General features: G+C 34.3%; 1 protein-coding gene across 32 annotated transcripts in view; it reads left to right on the forward strand.

The window, feature by feature from the left end:
- The window catches only part of LOC145283648 (dematin-like), a 402,389-nt gene that overhangs the window by 316,718 nt on the left and 65,275 nt on the right, over window positions 1-20,396 (forward strand). For 7 of the 32 annotated variants that reach the window (XM_080132616.1, XM_080132619.1, XM_080132623.1 and 4 more), the window contains one exon: window positions 1,022-1,087. The exons of the other annotated variants lie outside the window; for them this stretch is intronic. In XM_080132616.1, the coding sequence (XP_079988742.1) occupies window positions 1,022-1,087 (66 nt within the window). The remainder of the gene's footprint in view (window positions 1-1,021; window positions 1,088-20,396) is intronic. 32 annotated transcript variants of the gene reach the window in all.

The following is a 20,396-nucleotide window of genomic DNA, read 5'->3' on the forward strand; positions in this document are numbered from 1 at the left end:
TTTCCAAGTTCGACTAAAAGGTTTCTAAGTTTGAAAAGATACACATGAAGAAGGTTGAAGATTACATTATCCAAAATATTGTGAATATAATGATCAAGTTAAATAAAACAAACAAGTAGGATTTTATTATTTTTATTTTATTTACTTTATTTATTTTTTTTGTTAATGTGTGATATAAGTACGGATTATGTATAGGAATTTTAGGATGAAGATTAATAATTTAAATTATTTGAATTACTATTCTCATCTTAAGTGTTATTTGTGCAAAATTTTAGCCAATGAAACCTGACATTCTTCAAGTGTATGATATCAAACTCATAAATCTGCACAGTATTCCGAACAGAACTCTTATAACTAACGAAATGAGAGCATGCCATCCCGTGGATTGAATAAAGGGTTTTATCTAAAACTCTGTGCTGATTCCTGAGTTCAACAGAAAGATTTCCGAGTTAAACAAGATATACCTAAAGACAGTTGGAAGTTACATCAGCCAAAACGTGTGAATAACACTCAAGATGAGAACACTAGTCGAATGATCAACATAAGTACGGATTATTTTTTTCTATATTCAAACTATGGCAGCACAGAACACTCACTATATTTGACCTTTAGGTGCACAAAGTATTGAAAAATAAGAGCATTCTAACACTAAATTGTGATCAGTTTGTGCTGCTGTAGTGTTATTAAGGAGACAAACATGGTTACATCCGTAACTGTATCTTGTAAAATTTAAAAGATTTATAAAACTACTTCAGTGTTAGCAAGAGTTTCAGATTATTGGAGTATGCACCAGAAAAATTAGCCTTTTTAAAAAATAATAAAACAGTTACTCACAATAATGTGAGTGTAAAGAAACACCATTTATTTTGATTTAATTAATAAAAAAAAAAAAACAATTTTTTTTTTTTTTTTTTTTTTTTTTTTCCAATATTATTTTTATTCAAATTCTTCTTGGTAAGTCGGGTTTCTTACCATTCGGCCAGTCAGATGCCAAGTACTTAACTTTCTGTATTTTTCTCAGTGTCTTATGCCATCACTTGCTGGGATGTGCTTACCAATCCACCGTTTGCCTGGGGTCGGCAAACAGGTCAGTATTTGCTCTCTCTAATATCAATGGTTATTTTCTGTTGCCGCTACCCACCGCTGCTGGTCTTGTCGCTATTGAGCTACTCCATCCTTGTCATCGTTTTTGTCTGCTGTTGTCAACATCAAGTCATTTGGTGGTATTGTCATTGTTGCTATTGTTGCTGCTATTCAATATCACTATTTTTTCTCTCTTCTTCCCTTAGGATATCATATCTTTTTTCACTTGCATTCACATTACGGTAATATTTTAATGATTGGTTAGAAATTATTTACAGTGATATGAGTTTCAACAGAATTTCATTGTTCCCAAACAACTTAATTGTTTATTTTTTAATTAATAAATAACATTAAACAATTAAAACAGCAAGTTATAGTTAGTTTAATCATCTACATGAAATGAGGACCTACAGGACAACCGGAAAAAGATATATGGTTGCTATATAAGCAAATTAAAAAGGGAGATAATTCCAAATTTTACATTATAAACATGGTAAAATGATGTTTTTCTTTGCTTTTGAGGACCTGCAGGTTATTGCAACTTTCAACCCTGCCCTTTACTAAAAATTTTAGTTTAGTTTATTTTATTTTTGTTTTTATAATAAAACTTATCGCCCTTCATTTATTTATATATTAGTCATTTTTTATTTTTTTTCAATCATATTGTTTTGTCCTCATTTCATGTAGATTATTACACTTGCTATAGTTTACTGTTTTTTAATGTTTAATGCTATTTTTTTTAATACTAAAACATTGTTTTAAGTAAAAATAAGTTTTGGCAGCAATGAAACGCTGTCAGAATCCATTTGACTGTAAATAATGTCCTATTTGTCATTACAATATTACCCAAATTTGCACCAAAGCATCACATCCACAAAAAGTATAATCATTTTTTTTCTTTTTTTTAAATAGTCCAGTTTTTGATCTCGGTTCTCTGATAGTCATAAAATCCCCAAGAGGAATAAGTTGTCTTTTGCTTTGAATTTTAATTTTGATTTAATGTATTTTAACAATATGTAACAATATTTATTTTCTATCTATAAGGCAAAATTTTAATGCTATTTATTTTTATAAAAAGATAAATTGTTTTAATGCTTGTTTTTATACAATCACTGTTAAAACAGCATCTGATTTTTTTTTTAAGTAGTCCATTTTCTCACACTTCCCTATCAATCTGTTTTATTATTTCCTCTTCAAAAGTTTTCTTCAGATTTTTACAGGAAAAAAGAGATAAGAATAATGTTAATTTTGTGTGTGTGTATGTGTGTGGCTTATTTGTTTTCAGAGTACATTGTAATGCTTTCTCCAATGTGAAAATATTTTATTTTTCTCTTGGAGCTGCAAAAAGTATATAGTATATTGATCTAAATAAAGCCTTTTTCACATAAAAATAAACTTCTTGCCATTTTTATACCATAATGTTGAATATTTTCTCTCCCTTTTCTACACATATTATTTATTACTATTAGAAATAATTAATAGAAAAATTAGTTATTGTTGTATGCCTAATTTTATCATCACTATGAAAAAGAACCAGTAATCAGTAATACAATTAATACTATCGATATACTATGCAATTGCATCAATATTACTGACTGCCCACTCAAGGGTAGATGCCAAAGAAAATTTTTAATATACAATGCCACAGTCAAATTTCAAGGGCATGTAAATCAAATTTACATTGGTTCTACAGAGTGCATAAAAAGTGCTATGCAAACCTGTTGCACAACAAAATTTTGTGAACATATGTTTGTTAGATAAGAAACAAATTATGAAAAAAGCTACCAATTATCAACCTGGCTCAAAAATGCATAGATTGGGGAGGGGGGGGGGCTATAGCTACATACACCATGACCTATAAATTATTGAATTGTGGATCTGGAATTTTGTATAGGTGTTGTCACACTAAAACACATCACTACTTCATTAACCTTCATGTATATGATTATCACCTTCAAATTTGTTGCAAATGTATGCGCACTATAAATATGTTAACCAACAAACACCTATACATATGCATAATTTTAGATTATTTCTAAACACGCGTGCACCATATATATATATATATATATATATATATATATATATATACACACACACACACTCACATGCCTTGTGCAAATGCACAGCAAACTTGTTAATTCTGCTGAAACTGGGATCATTTTAATTTGGTGTGAGTGTGTGTGTGAGAGAGAGAGAGAGAGAGAGAGAGAGAGAGATTTCACTGAGTTTATACCGACAGGGCTTAATCCATTGAGTTCTTACTGTATTTATATGAACATGTTTAATAAAAGTTTTTACATTTTTTTTACTCATGTTCACCCCTAAGCATATCGTCACTTGGACGTAAGTGGTTACTATTTGGGACCACGCCTAGGAAAAATTAACAAGATGTTGGTTTACATTACATCTAAACTTCTGCATACCAGTACAGTCAGTGAAACGGGTAGCAGGAAAGGAATTCCAAAATCTAGCTGTTCGAGAGAAGAAACTATTAGAGTAAAAAGCTTTTTGGTATTTAGGGACCTCAACAGTGGAAGGATGAGATTTTGTTGCTTAGTGGGTTTGTCAGGGATATGAACGTCGAGGGGGCACAAGTGCAATGAGTTCATCAGAGCACATTCCATTAAAATATTTGTAAAACAGGCACAGAGATGCATCATTGCAATGATGGGACAGGGATTAGAGCTTAGTTGACCAAAGTGTATATTTATTTGGTATAAAACATTTTAATATATTTTCGGCTACACATTTGCAGACATACACATACTTGGATATTTTCAATGACTTTTCAAAATAGTTTCTCTGTATTGTTATTGGGTTTTGCTCTAGTTGCTTCTATTGTTATGAATTTAACCTGGCTAGTAGTGTTTGGTTTATTTTAGTCATTAATATTGATAACTATTCCATGTTGGCAATTATGTAATTCTTACCCTCTACCAATTGCTTTCTCCTACCACCACTTGCATACAGTTGTGTAGTATGTAGCTTTCTTTTTTATTATTTTTATTGGTTTGGCAAGAATTTTGTCTACTACCAATTTGGCTCATTGAAAAACGAACAGAATTCAGCATTCTTTTACCTGGATATTTGCCCACAACTCTAATTTTTACATCTGGAAATTTTACTTTACATTTAGTTTCAGAAGTATGTTTTTGTTCTTTAATTTATTATTGTGTGTGTGTGTGTGTGTGTGTGTGTGTGTGTGTGTGTGTGTGTGTGTGTGTGTGTAACTTATTTTACAGACACACATACATATTTGTCTCCTGTATTTGTTGGAATTGCTCTAAGATAAATATTCAGTCAAAACTTGGCATCATGAAGAATACACAATTTACAATTTTAGATCAACATCTTTGCTATTTCAATTTTCTAATCAAAAACTTTGAAATGTTTGCATTTCACAGACTCACACAAAAATCCTATCTATTCTATATTCTGATGGGGTGTCTGATTGGCCTAATGGATACTGTAGCAGATTATGGGATCGGCAATGCTGAGTTAAAACTCACAGATTTATTAAAATTTATTTGACACAAGCAACTACATTTAGTATAATAGTTAGTGTTCCATATAATATAGAAATAATGGTAAAAATACAAAATTATTTGCCTTCACATTTAAGTTGTATTATAAATTATTAAATATTAAAACTTTGCATATTAAATATTAGGAAAAAGTCTATTTGACTATGGTATTTCATGTAAATAAATATCTATAGCATCCTTCCATATCAACTATTCTATAAAAAGAACTTTCTGTGTCGGCGAGAGAGAGAGTTTGTTCCCATCTATCCTCTCTATATAGCTATCAGACAAGATCACTCCTTGGTGACTTCCTGTTATCAGGGGAGATCACTCCTTGGTTACTTCCTGTTATCAGACAAGATCACTCATTGGTTACTTCCTGTTATCAGACAAGATCACTCATTGGTTACTTCCTGTTATCAGGGGAGATTACTCCACAAGTGCTTCCTGTTATCAGGGAGATTACTCCACAAGTGCTTCCTGTTATCAGGGGAGATTACTCCACAAGTGCTTCCTGTTATCAGGAGCAGATGACTCTTTTAACTATACATGCACTCCCCTCCCCCTTAACCATTGGATGAATTGTGGTCATCTTTTTGTGCACCAGAAAACTCATGATTTTTTGCACATTTGTGGCAATAAGTTTCTTGGTACTCTTTTTTTGTGACATAAAGGTTGTCTTAATGGTGGGTTGTTTTAATGACCGGGTGGGTACATCTTCCTGTGGTATCATCAATTTCCATTTCTACATCATGCTCACTGGGCAATTCAACATTGATGTGTTGATAAACCTCCATTGCTTCCTCCGGGGAGGGGGGGGGGATTCTGTGAGGGATCAAGGTTTGTGAATGGATTTGAGGTTCTGGTGTGGTGTAATGTTGGCCATCCACAACTGCGTATATTTTCCAGAGAAACAAATGGTTGTACAATGTTACTTGCTACTCCCATCTGGTACTGTCTGTTCCCATGTGTCTCCACAATCCTCCCTGACTTAGTCCATCAACGTGGGTAGTTACCATTCTGATTTTGGATTTGGGCAAAATCTCCCAGAGTGAACAGCAATACTGCTTGTAAAATTGTTTGTTTCCCATTGCGAACTCCCTTAGTTTGCCTATTTCTTTCCATTGTTTCCAAATTTGATATTTATCCCGTAAGACAATAAGCATTATAGCTGGAGACATGTCATGGTTTTGAACGATAGGTTAGTAATGCCCGAGCAGCTTGATCATGGCATAGGCGTCCATAGCTATCCATGTTGTTGGCTAGTATACATTTGTGCAATGACTGATGTAGTCAATCACGTACCAGAATGAAGATTCTATTGAGTTGTACCATAGGAAGTTGTCGGTTATGCATTGGGTTTTACAAGCTATGTCCACGGTGATGTCATCAAACTGGTGGATATATTCATTCCCTGATCCATGAAATCCTTGAGGGGCCCGATAGGACCTATATTGGCCACACTCAGTAATAAATGTAGTAGCGTCCCGTGTAACTGGGGATAGCAGTAGACTATAGTATCTCTTCATGCATCCAGTACCATTTTTCTGATTGAATGGAATTGAGGTGAGATACGTTTCTCTCATAATGCCATCATTCAACTTCTGTAGGTCCACCGTGCGCTTTGGAGACCTCCTTTTTTAGCGTGACCACCATCCTTGAAAAATAAGTAGGTGTGCCTACCGGTTCTGTTATGCCCAGTACGATGTCTGTGTCCGTCTTTACCTTCTTCCAGTGATGGGGAACAAGTATCAGTGTGTGAATTGCTGTTTGTATTACACCTGGAATGAACTTTGTCTCTAAGGATTTACCTTCCATTGTTTGCAGTGGTTGATGTGGATCTGTGTTGAATATGCTGGATTTAAAATGTTCCATTAGCCATTGTTTTAGTTCATGTCTGTTCACTTCTGTTGGCTTGAATAAGATGGCTTCTGGTTTCCTCAGGACAGAGGTTCTATGAAGGCATCTACATGGGGCCCAGTTCCTTAATGTTCTTTAAAGAACTATTCTTTGATAGCGACAAATAAAGGCCAGAGATCTTTTCTGACACATATATGGTCTGTTGTGTTTCTTTTGTTCCCACATTTATACGCAGAAACAAAACACCTCTGATGTGTAAATAACTGTCTGTTATGCTCCATATCTGATGGGTGGTTGATACGAGATACCCTTCTAGGTATCCCTGGAGTTTCTGAATTTTGGGCCTACTTGAACACATTTGTGCCCCTATTTCTGCAAAGACAGGGATGCCATGACTGCACTGGCTCACCGTTATTTTTTAATTCTTTATTTTTTTTCAGTATATGTCCAAATTTTGCGTGAGTTTCAGGCATTATAGTCATGTAGTCTTGATTAGAAATGTTCTATTGATCCCTTCATTCTGTCTCATTGAGTAAAATTTCTATCGATGGATTTCTTTGTGTAATCCTTTCACTGCCACCAGTTATAGCTGACACTTATGTGGCAAAGTTGAGCCTACCTGGACCTACTAGTTCAAAGAATAGCCTGTTTGTTTCGAGTGTACATGTTTCTCCTAGTTCATTCCGGATTGCATCTGGGTCTTCCAATCTGCATACATCTTTGTCAGTGGTATCTAGTCCTATCAAGAGCCATTGTTTTTTTTCACTCGCGACATGTTAGGACGATTGCAAAGCATTTCTTTTCTTAGCTCGATGTTTTCTTTCTGAAACTAAATAAGTTGTTAGAATAGATGCACACTTTTTTGCTCCTTGGTGTTTGGTGGGGAGTATATTCAATAGTGTCATTTTACAAATTGATCTATGGTGTTTGAGTATGTTCAGCGTCCACTGTTTTACAAATTTCCATGCTTCACATTGTGAATCCTGTTTGTAGCACCATGTAAAGTGGAAAAATGTGTTCTTCCAGCTTGTTGCTAAGATCCACACCAAAAGCAAATGACTGCCCCCATCTGTTCTCTATGTATAGCCATCAGGGGAGATCACTCCCTGGTTACTTTCTGTTGTCATGGAAAATAACTTTGTGAGTACTTTCTCAGGAGCAGATGACTCTTTTACCTATATAGATTTTTCCAAATTCTAATAAACTTCTGCATATGGTAGTTCCTGTTAACTTAAGCCTCCCTACAAGGACAGAATTTGACACAAGAAGGTTAGTTTTTAATGTGCAGGAAAATCCAGTTCTCTCAGAAAAAAGCAAGCTGGATTGGGATGAAAATAAAAGTTGTCTTACGTAGTTTTTGAAATTCTTTTTCATGAGTATTGTTGCTTCTATTAGAATGATGGAAACCTTTCTAAGATTCCAGTTCTTTTCATGTCCTACATAAGACTTTGATATTTTGTTATCTTTTTCATCTCAGCTTTGTTTAACCAAAAAAATTATGCTGTAGTCAACTTGAATATTCCATTATTTTTGCTGATCTGTATTTTCCACTGGAAACTTTGCAAAGAAATTTTGCACAGATGTTTCTTCTTATAATCTTATCAGATTTTAACTGATTTTTGCACCACATCTTTCATTTTGATTGTTACCATGGAAACCTGTAAAAACAAATGATATCAGTCGCTTTTGTAGCGTGCTGGTTCTGCAAGAAATTAAATATGATTAAGACTGAAGAAGGGAAATATCGACTACTGACTTGGTTTGATCATGATGACTCAGCTGTGGCCAAGTGCTTTTAGTAAGACAGTTTTACAAGATTAACTGCTACCAATTATAGAAAGAAATAAAGAGAAATTCTAAGTTCATTTCACAAAAATTTGTATTATCATTGACATTTATGAGGTAATCAGAATTTAACTTGCAACTCCTCTGTGAGCATTATCTCCCTCAGGACCTATTATTCAATTCTACACCAGAAAGAAGCCTGAGTGAGGCATTACTAGGAACTGTTTCATTGCATTGAATCGGAAGAAGGCTGGTTTCTCAATCAGGATATCTGAACCTTGGAGTGGACTTTCAGGAGATGAATACTATTCTAATTCTGGAGAAAGAAAATAATAATTGATGAAAACGATTTTTCAGTAAATGCTTGTAAAAGTTTTATCCAATTAGAAACTGCATTGATTGGAACAACAACTGCTCCAAACCTGATATTTTATTTTTGTTATGTTAAACTGGATACAAATAAAATCATGAGATAATGTTTTTTTTATTAAACAGTTTAAATGCAAAATCAATCTGATATAACAATTATAAAAAGAAAATAAGTTACTGTTATAAATCAGTTTAAAACCTGAAACTGAAAAGAAAGATAATGTCAAGACAAAATTTTATTTTTTATCTTGAAGTATACTTCAGCAATTTGTGTTTTTATTTCCCTGTAAAACTGATTTAGTTAACACTATTTACATATTTTTAAAATAAATACTTTCAGTTCAATTAATTTGGCAAATATTTCTAATATTTTCAATTCAGTTAATTTAGCAAAAAATAAAACAATGATGCTGCAATTGCAGGAAAGGGTGGTCGAAATTTTCACAGAATAGGATGCATAATTTATAATAGTAAGAAGAAATAGTTCAATCTATGATTATTGAAGCCACATTGATACAAAAAAAAAAAAAAAAAAACAGGCATGAAAAGTTGTTGGTACTTATGCACTTACGTTACCGTGCTTAAATAATGACATTATTATTTTGAAAGCCATTCTTAATCTGGGGAAGGGAGGGTGTTTTCTAACTATTCTGTACTTCCATCTAACAATTTAATACAAAAAGATATTGTGAAACTTGAATGTAACTTAAAAATACTATTTAAAAAAATAGCATGGTAACATAAGTGCATAAGTACCAAGTTGTTTCATTCTTAGTTTTTACTAATATCGATATGTCATACATATGTAAATTTTCAATAGTCCTCTTTATTTTGTTTTGCAGTTTTTTTTTTATCTACTGGTGGCATTTTTGTTGCATTGATAGAAAAACAAGTTTCTGCTAACAAATCTAATATATAAAGTTATCTTGTGGAATTAACAAAGTCAAATCAAAATTGAATTTGATCTGACAAATCAGACTTTGCTTTGAACTGCCCAATTTTCATTTGGTATTGTTGTACCATATTAGTGGCAGTATAATGCCATTCTTCACTGCAATTTATTTAAAAAAATAACTTGATTTGGTCCAGCCGATTGCTAATTAGAAGCATTTTTAAATGAGCAGTGAATATGGAGATTGTTAAACAAAATTAATAGGTTACACTGTGTCGATGAATAGAGTAAGAGTGCATGAATGTGAGGAGGTGATAACTCTCCCTTTCTCTAAAGTATACTTAAAGAAAAAGTGATTAGGACTAAATATAAAGATAGTGGAAATCAATTAAAAACAAAATTTTTCTTTGAAACAACATAGAACAACTAGCCCATTAAAAAGACAAAAGTTATTGCCCATTGACATAGAATGAGTGCTTTATGCCAAATTGATGGTTGAATATATAATTAAATTTGTGCATTAACTACCAAGCTTTATTAATCCCCGATTGTGCATTGAGCAGATCGCATAATACTCAGTTTGCTGCATCTTATCACAACAAAGTTCCGTACAAAATTTCAACCAGATTAGTCCAGTTGTTTCTGAGAAAAAGTGGAATGGACAGATAGACTAAGAGAAATATGGATGTGCGATCTAGAATACTGGCAAAACTAATTTTTGTGTATAGCTTGTAGTTAAAAATCTATTGAGCACTAATATAAAGATGGAAAGAACTGACTTTACTTTATATATAAGCTAACTTTTTGTCCCGTCATTAAACTGCACTGATAGTGAGGTCTCAATTTAGAAGCTATGGCGGAGTATGCAGTTTCTCTTTAATGACCATTACTCCCAATCTACTCTGATCCGAAGTGGTAGTAACTGCCATTATCCAACTTATAGCTCAAATAAAATATTCCCTTATTATAACATGAAACATGCTATGCGCATATATTTACATAATAGATAGCTATTTAATAATATAAAGGACTATTATCAAAAATGAGTGAATTCAACAAAAACATTTGATATATTGGTAAACAAAACAGGCTATTTACAGCACAAACAACATGAAAGAATTGCTTGAAAAAACAAGACTAAAGATATGCTATATTATTCTTCCAAAGAGCAGTGGGTCGGTACGGAAAAATTCTACCAGAGATAAGTTCATCAAGGGCAGTTGTTTTAGTTACCCTAAAAAAAAAATCAATTATTTCTGATAGTGAAGTATCTGTTGCTATGATATCATGCTCAGAGGTATTATCTCAGAGGTGATTATGCCAGGAATTACCTCTTCTTTCGGGTTGGGGTAGTATATGTTTGTTCCTCATGATTGTATCCTTAGATAACTCTCTTTTCCATTTGTAAGCAAGTAGTATACTGTCTGTTCTATTTTCATGATATCATCCTACCAAGCATTATCTTCTCCTTTGTAGAAAGGGAGAGAGCATTAATTATGATACCATCCTACCATTCATTATTGTTAGGAAATCTGATTTGGACGAAAATTAACGTTTATATAACCTAACATGACAAGTGCATTTAAAGTTTTATCATCGCACAAGCATAAAGGCCTAGCCTATAAAATCAACGGGCGCGTTTGAAATAATTGTTTCTTTTTAGAGCACAATTAAACTGCGATATGTTTAACTTTAATTCAAGTGACTATATAAAAATAATTTTATAGAATCAACAGTTCTTTGATAAGGCATGAGTGCGTTTAAAATGAATGTTTGTGTTTGAGCACTATTGAACCATGATATGTGACTTTTGCATTTTAAACTCAAAGTGAACCCATTATTTACAGATAATTTTATAAAATCAGCAGTAGATTCTCTACAGTGCAACATAAACTACAATGTATTGTGAACTAAATCACTGCAAGGAAGATTCCTCCCTGGTGCACCGCGATGAGTCACCAACAAGATTTGGCAATTAATCAATATGATTGAAAAATGGTCGATTTCATTAATTTCAATGACAATAAAAGTATGTAAGATTTGTTAATCTCCATTCAATCCCACACAATGTTGGGTTTCTCTGCTAGTAATATATATATATATATATATATATATATATATGATGATGATTGCAACGTCTTGTCAGACGAGTGCCACTCCCTCAGACATTTAAAATCCATGAGCCCAAATACCTGAGGGAGTATCTATACAAAGATGATGTTACAGAGTCTTAGCTTTGTACGACAGCTAAGTCTCTCTCTCGGTTCAAAATGTTGAGATCCAGCAACAAGCAAGAGCAAGATAGCCAGCAACAAATTAAACTGCAAACCAGCTTAATGCGGGTACTGGTCTTCCGCTTTATGGTTTTTTAAATCAGAGATTTGCTTCTCCTAGAAAGGTTGCCTTCACCACGGCTTATGGGAGCCCTCTCCACCCCAATACACATATACACACACACACACAAATATACACGGTGCTAGTTGGCCGTTGACCCAGAAAAAGAGTTCATTCGCCCTTTGGAAGGCCTTGTTTTTAATCCTTCAGGGAGACTAGCCGCCCTCCTCACCAAACAAGTCTGGTGGGGGAACCAGTTTAGTCGCCGGTAACCCGACCATGAGGCAGGTAGTACTGGGTTACATGGTACCAGTAGCATATGACATGACCTGACATATATATATATATATATATATATATATATATATATACGCACACACACACACACACACACACAAAATTTATGTTAAGAGGTATTCCTAAACGTGTCAGTATCATATCATCAGGGAGTAATTCATGAGATGTTTTAAAATTTAAAACAAGATGACAAAAGGGATAAATTATTTGTTTAAAAGTAAAAGTAAGGGGGGGTATGTGTCTCCAAACCAGTTGAGAGATCTAATAAACCTTTTCCATTGGCAGAGAGACAGTTTTATTTGGATAATCGCAACAGATTCTTAATTCTTTAAATTAGAAGAACTAGCCTGAAATAAAATTTTAAAGGAATCTTTTTTTGACATGGAATACGTTTTTTTTTTTTTTGTTTTTTTTTTTTTTTCTTCAGGTTATGTTGTGAAATACAATTTTTTTTCAGCCTCTGGTTACGGTATTTTCCCCGCCTTACAGTGTTATTTATAATGTTACTTTATTATATACATGTGTATTATATACTGCATTGTATTTTGTTATTAATTTTTAAGATGTACTGTATAAAATTTTGCTTAGGCCCCGCCATACAGCAATTTCACCTTATAATCCCAACCCCGGAACTGATTAATGCTGTATCCCGGGGTTCTTCTGTACAATGGATGAAGGATACATCTATGGAATTTCCACGGGTCTAATTATTTCAAATTCACCACTTATCAAAGCAAAGAGGCACTCAAGGATAAGGATTAATTGTTATGTAGTTGATGAGACAACTCCTCAGTAATGGTGAAACTTGGGTAGGGCCGAATTATTTAAGAGGACAGAATTAACAAAAACTTATTTACATAGGACTTGAAAAGGACCAAGTGATAGGCAGCCAGGAAGCAGCTCCACAATATCTTGTTCCACAGACGGACATTTCTAGTAAAGAAACTCTGCTTGTGGAATTTATATTTAGTTTTAGGCACAAATAGAGAGTAAGTGAAATTGATGATTGTTGTAGCTAAACAAGTATTTGTAACTAGCATTTGCAGGCATGTGTGGGAGGGGGCATATGTATTGGAACTCAGTTGAGCACCTGCCCTGACTGTAACGATAGAGCAGAGATAGACTCGTAATGTCTATTCTGAGAGAAAGAGACAATAAGAAAGTGAAAATCTGTCATCCACGAAATTCTGATGATGGTTTTGGACCCTGTTAAGGCAGAAAAGGGTACTCTTAGGAGCTCCACCTCAAATGTGGCAGCAGTACTCCATCCTGGATCATATTTGACTCTTGTAGAGGATAGCGTTGAGAGTGAAATACTTTTTGGAGTGGTAGAATGGTCTTACCATTTTTTCAGTGATTCTGGCAATTGATCTGATTTAGGACTTCCATTTCAAATCAAGAGTGAAGGTCAGTCCCCAAAACTTGTTAAAGCAAGTGTAACGGGAACGATGTCCCGGGCATGCGTCGTCCAGTGGTGGACCCCTCCAGCATGACCAGACTCGTACTGGTCCCTGGAAAACATACCTCCGCTGCTCCAGGCACGTTAAACGTGCAAGACCCCAAGTCCGTGTGGCAACATTGTCCTCTTCGGCCGTCACTCTGGTTTTGTGTATGTGTCTTCGTCGTCTGGCGTCAGGGCATACCTGAAATAAACTGCATCTTCACTTATGCCGGCAATCGAAAAACAAAGAAAAAACTCTGAGGTCATTTTCGTTTAAACCAAATAAAATAATTATTTGCAATCATTCTACATTTGTTTAAAGTCGTGTTTTCGTTATCCGCGCTTCGTGATGCAGGTTGTATACTTGAGATATCAGGTTAATTCTCTAGCTAAGAACAAGATCTTTTCAAGTTAGTTCTTATTGAGATTTCTGCCCCTCGGACCCCAGGCGGGGCGAGAGCCGATGTGTACGCTTCGCTCGCTAGCCAAAGACTGCCAAAACCCTTCTATATCTTTTTCGAGTAGGCGATCGTTGTTTATATCAAAAGCATCTTCTTTCCTTTTCTCCATTATCTTCTATTCCCCCCTCTTTCTTCTCTTGTGAATTTCTTTTTCTATCCCTCTATTTTCTTATTCTTTTCCCTTTCTCTATTGTTTTGTGAACATATCTGTCAAACTAGCTTGGTGGTCTCTGAGTTAAAACACCACGGGTCCCCGACTCCGAGCAGACATTTTGGAACCCAATTCTCGAGACTGTCCGAATCAATTACGTTAGTTAAAACTCATTCTCACCAGATCCAACTAGAAAAATAATCTCTTTTTTTCCGCCATTAAAACAGATATCATGTCTCCCGAACATCTCATAAACGCCTGTCTTAATCTTTGACACAGTATCAGCACGCCCCCCCCCCCCCCCGGCCATAAGCATTCTTATCTTCACCTAGCTGAACGGGACACCCGGCATCGTCCGGTGTCCCGTCACACAAGGAGCTTCGTTGAGATGAGGACTGTTCATTTGTATTGGGGCCAATTGGAAATATTAGAACATTAATGAATTATCAGAATCAAATGTTTCTTTTTGCTAGAAGAATGAAGCACAAAAAATTTAAAGAACTCACAGATGGAGAATTGACAAAAAAAAAAAAACACTTAGTTATTTTTTTTTTCTTTAAAACAACTCTAATTAAAATTCTGCAAAAATAACCGTAACTCTGACTCCTCACCTCTGAAATCGTGTGTCGACTAAAAACAAAAAAAACAAAAATACAACTAGCTCCAGGGTTGGTTTTAAAATGGCTATGAACTCTGAAGAGTTAGTTCTAAGAAACTGATGAACGGCTTAAAACTCTTGAAAGAAATTGCTGACTCCAACAGTTTAAATAATATCACTATATTAAATGCCGCTTTCTCAAAAAAAAAAAAAAAATCTCTTTTATTTATTTTTAGTTACCTTCATTTTGGCAGAAAAGAATTTGACAGTTTTCTAACATTTTCCAAAACTAGAATGGTTTCACTATTCTGAAGAAGTGTGATTGCTTGTAAATACCCAAAAAAAAAAAAAAAAAAAAAACTTTCTTGATGAAAATCAAGAAAATAAAAAACAATATGAAAACAGTGTATAAATCTAACATATAAAGTTATCTTATATTTTCAAAGTTAAACACAAATAGCAATCTGTCTGATACTTGATTCGGACTAACCTATTTTTTTTCTTTCCACTATGTTATTGGCACTAATATATTCTATTTCATTTATTCCAACTTTTAAAACATTTTCCCTTATTCACTGAAACAAACATTAAAGAGAAGTAATCATGTAATGAGTTCTTTCCCTTGACTTTTGTAAACTTGTGATTTTTTTAAAAACTTAAAAGGAAATTATTATGTGCAATTATACTGCATTTTCTCTTTAGTTCTTTAAAAAAAAAAATATATATATATATATGCATACTTATATGTATATATTAGTGATGGGACGATTCCAAAATTTTTCCCAGTTCCTTTCAAAATTTCCAATTCCAATCTGATTCCCGATTCCGATTCTTTTAAAATTTATACATATTTAATTAGATATTTGTTTTGTTTTTGTTTTGTTTCTTTCGTAAATTTTCAAATTATTACATAAACCCCTGGGTAATATCCGCGTATATTTTTTCTCAAATGTTTGCTCTGTTATTGATTAAAAATTATAAGACGACAAAACATTTATTTTGATTTAAAAACAAAGCTATATTGTATCAGTTCGTATTTACTGTATAACATGCTACTTACATAAATAGTTAAATACTTGAAAATATTCGAAGATTGGTAGGCAAAATAAGAAAACGATGTAAGAACAACATATTTAACAATTCCACCTCTCATTGTTACGAACGAATTTCTAAATAATAATGTTACTATTTAGAAAAACATTTTTAACATGAGATTGCGTGAGCTTTCTGTGCCTTCTCTCTATGAATGAACTAAAATTTTATTTTAATTATAAAAATTTGGTAGGTTATTGAATTGATTTACTTTGCTATAAAAAACAAAACAAAACTAAGTGCAAATGGTGATGATGATGACGGTGACGACGACAGCAACAACAACGACGACTTTGAAGATTAACACGCAGCTAAATCCCTATTCCAAAATGAAATATTACTTCTATAGATTTCGTGTTAGAACATTTTTTTAAATTGACGGGAAGAAAAGCGATCATGGTACTTGTGCAGTTTATGTCCATCATTAAAAAACGAAAATTTCAAAAACAATTATATTCTACGTACCCGTTATGGAATGAAGTTCTCCTAAAAAAATTTTCACTTAATTTCATCAAGTAGTTTTGTTTTTACAGCTTGTTTTCAATCTCGGGAACATGGAATTTCTCTAATAAATCGCTTAATTGATATCAAAGGGAAGTAATCCATTATATTTCGACCAAAATCAATGCTAATGGCGTAGTTTAGATTGACTGTTTCGAATGCCTCGAATGAATGCTTTTAGTGATAAAAACAAAACTACTTGATGAAATTAAGTGAATTATTTTTTATGAGAACTTCATTCCATAACGGGTACGTAGAATATAATTGTTTTTTTTTTTTTGTTTTTTAAATTTTCGTTTTTTAATGGGGGACGTAAACTGCACAAGTACCGCGACCATTTTAGAATTTAGAGTGCGAGATCAGTTTCAAATATAAATTTAACGTAAAATGATCATCGTTTCTGGCCACCCTAATTCTTTATGGATGTTAACTAAATTGTTTCCCACTAAATTAAGTTCAATTTGCAACGTGTAATCGCTTAAAAAGTAGACCCCCCTCTTCCAATAAGCACACATAATATATAAATTGGTAACACACTACAATGTTTTGGAAAAGCAGGTGATTTTACGTTAAATTTATTTGTGAAATTGACCCTCTATTTTAAATTCCTAATCGTTTTATATTTATTTATCTTTTTATAATCATAAGTGTTTATAGGCAATGTTTATATTTCATTTTTAAATAGTTATGTGTAAAACGGTACGGGATATAAATAATGTATTCTCGCGAAAATATTGGTATTTTTTATTCTGTTTTCATTTTTTGCCCATCGCAATTATAACTTTTTGTTGCGAAAAGAAAAGTTCGATTCTCCATTTTATAAACGACACAGCCCTTTCCTACTACTAACCCTAAGTCCGTGATAATACAAAAAATAAAGCGATTATTTGTGTTTTTATGATTTTACCGATTGGGTTGTGAGTCAATAGTAAAAAAATTAGTTAACTGTTTTAAAACAATTAGAATAGCTGGGAAATGGGTGATCATTTTATATTAAATTTAGGAATTTAAGAAAATTGGGCAACGGAAAAGGGCCATTTTTGCCAGCTAGGAATAAAAGGGAAATTATTGAATAAATATCGATTGAAAATTAATTTGAGCCCGGTTCTTACGGAAGAGGACTCCCCAATCCCCCACCCCAATTTTAAAAATATTGATATACTAATTGTTCTGCTTTGAGCTCTCAAATGCGGGAATTTTTTGGTTGAAATTGAGAATCTGCACAGAATTTTGGTTCGAAGTCACATCGACCGAAACATTAACAAAGTTTAGTATCTGTTCTGATGCTACACTTCACCTCTTTTCGTTCAATGAAGGAGAAATGACCGATGCAATTTTAATTTTTGTTCCGACCAAAAGTGCCCTTTTTGGGAGTTGGATATTCCCCCTATTTAAAATTTCCAAGTTTAATTAAAGTTTTATGATATGTTTTTTTATTCAATTATAAGGTTGAAGTACAGAATAGGTTCAAAACACCCTCCCCATGTTAAGAATGGCTTTTTAAATAATAACTTTATTATTTCAGCACGGATCAATAAGTGCATGAGTACCGTAAAAATATGTGAAGACAATACTTTGCTACTTGGTGTAGGAAATAAGGTTTTCTTAGAGTTCTCTACTTTGATAAGCTTTTTGGACCGACCTTCACTTAGTTGAAATAAAGACTTGCATCTGATCTGTTGCTAAGGTTGCTGGAAAAATGGTTAAACATTCTACTGCCCCAGAAGGTATCTCACACCTGATGCAATCCTTTATCTGTATAAGAGTCAAATAGATTCTAAGATGGAATACTGTTGCCACATCCAGAGAGGTGCCACTCAGAGCACCCTTTTCCTGCTTTTGCAAGAGGTGCAGAGGCTGTTCTTGGCCTGCGGGCCAGGAGCGGAAAAGGAAGTAATCAGTTCTGGTCAATGTGGAGGCAACCCTTCATATCGGACAATTACTTTTTAAGTCAATTAGTTTGGTCAATGTGGGGGAAACCCTTCATATCAGACAACTGCTAATTTTGGACCCTGCCAGAGTGCCCCCTTGGGGGAGCTGGTTTCTCCTCTCCACACTAAAAAAACGGCCTTGTGCCTAATTTGCTCAGTGGGGAAGCAAATAATTTTTTTTTTTTTTTTTTAAACCAACGTTGGAATCTAATGGGTGATACCTTCTTCTCTTCCCTGCAGTCACTTTCTCACAAAAGAGAGGCTGCTTTCTTTATTCTATCATTATCATCATGGCAGATGCTTCACTGAGCTCCAATCTATGGTCCCTTCTGTAAAATATTCACAACAAAAACTCGTCTAGCTATAACCACTGTTAATAATTTCTTTCTCCCATTGTATACCTAAAACTTAATGGAACTTCCATGAGCGAAGTTTCTTTCTTAGAACTGCTCATCTGTGGAACACAATATTGTGGGGCTGCTTTTCAGCTGACTACAATATAGTAGTTTTCTAATTTTTTTATTTATTTATTTTTTTATTTTATTTATTTTTTATTACATTTTCATCCCAAACAAGGTACATTGCCACTTTGATGTAGGGGGCTACTATTAGGAACACAGACTATAGGGGTACTAGGTGGGGAGTTAGGTAGCAAGATGTCGGTTTACGTTACACTTGAACTTCTGCATGTCAGTACAGTTGGGGAAGCAGGAACCTGGAAGGGAATTCAAAAGTCTAACGGTTCTGGTGAAAAAACTACTGAAGTAGAGGGCTCTCTTATATCTAGGGATCTCTACTGTGAAGGAGTGGGATTTTACTGCTTTTTGGGTTTGTATGTAGAGGGGGTACAAGTGCTTGCAGTTCGTCGGAACATTCACCATTAAGGTACTTGTAGAACAGGCAGAGGGATGCTACATTTCGTTGATGGAACAGAGGCTGAAGCTTAGATAACAGTTCCGGACCTATTAGGTTGGCGACTCTCTTTTGAACCTTGTATAGGAGTGAGAGACTAGTAGCAGATGCACCAGCCCAAATATGACAACAATACTCCATACATGGGCGAATGGTGGCCTTATAGAGGTACAGGATACTTTCGGGCATTAGTAGTTTTCTAGCACAGTAGAGAGAACCTACCTTTTTCGCAGTGGTCCTGGCAATGCTCTCGATGTAATTGTTCCAACTCATGTTTCCTGTGAACGTTAGGCCGAGGAGTTTAAAAGATGTGCTTTCAGATAAGGAGTCTTTGACCATTGCTATTGATGGTAGAGAAGGTTTCTTGTAGTTATTGAAGGAAACAAGTTTAGTCTTGGCAGCATTGAATGTGACCATCCATTTTTGTCCCCATTCCACTACAGATTAGAGGTCACCCTCTAGTGTTTCTGCCATTTCTTTAGATATGTGTTCATTTGTTTTCCTGTCATGTCTGTTATAGAGCGTGGTGTCATCAGCATATATACCCATCTCACAAACAATTTTGTCAGGGAGGTCATTTATGAATATTAGGAATAATAGAGGTTCAACGATAGACCCATGTGGCACTCCTGCATTTATATCATATTGTTTAGATGTACGACCATCGAGGACAACCTGGATTTTTCTTTTATCTAAGAAGGATTTAATAATGTTAAGTATTCTTACAGTGATACCGTATGATCTGATTTTCCTGAGAAGACCTTCATGCCATACCCTGTCAAAAGTCTTAGATATGTCTAGAGCTATCACTCTACTCTCCCCTGCTTTGACAAGTGAATGGTATATACATTCAGAGATTACAGTTAGAATGTCTGCTGTGGGACGGGGTTGCCTAAGTCCATATTGTTGGTCGGTCAAAAGTTTAGCATCTGTAAGGTGATGGACTAGAGCTTGGTTATTTGAGCGAAAAGTGGAAGGAGGCTAATGGGGCAATAATTTACTGGGTCAGTTCTTTCGCCAGAATTCTTGAAAACTGGTACCACAGAAGCAGTTTTCCAGCAGGCAGGAAAGCAAGATTCATTAATGCATTTTGTAAAGTTTTGAGAGGATTGGAGCTACTTTGGTGGAGCACTTTTTTAATAGCACAGCCGGGTTTATGATA

Source organism: Euprymna scolopes, chromosome 8 (genome assembly GCF_053919585.1).
Source record: "Euprymna scolopes isolate OS-2025 chromosome 8, ASM5391958v1, whole genome shotgun sequence".
Taxonomy (NCBI): Eukaryota; Metazoa; Mollusca; class Cephalopoda; order Sepiida; family Sepiolidae; genus Euprymna; species Euprymna scolopes.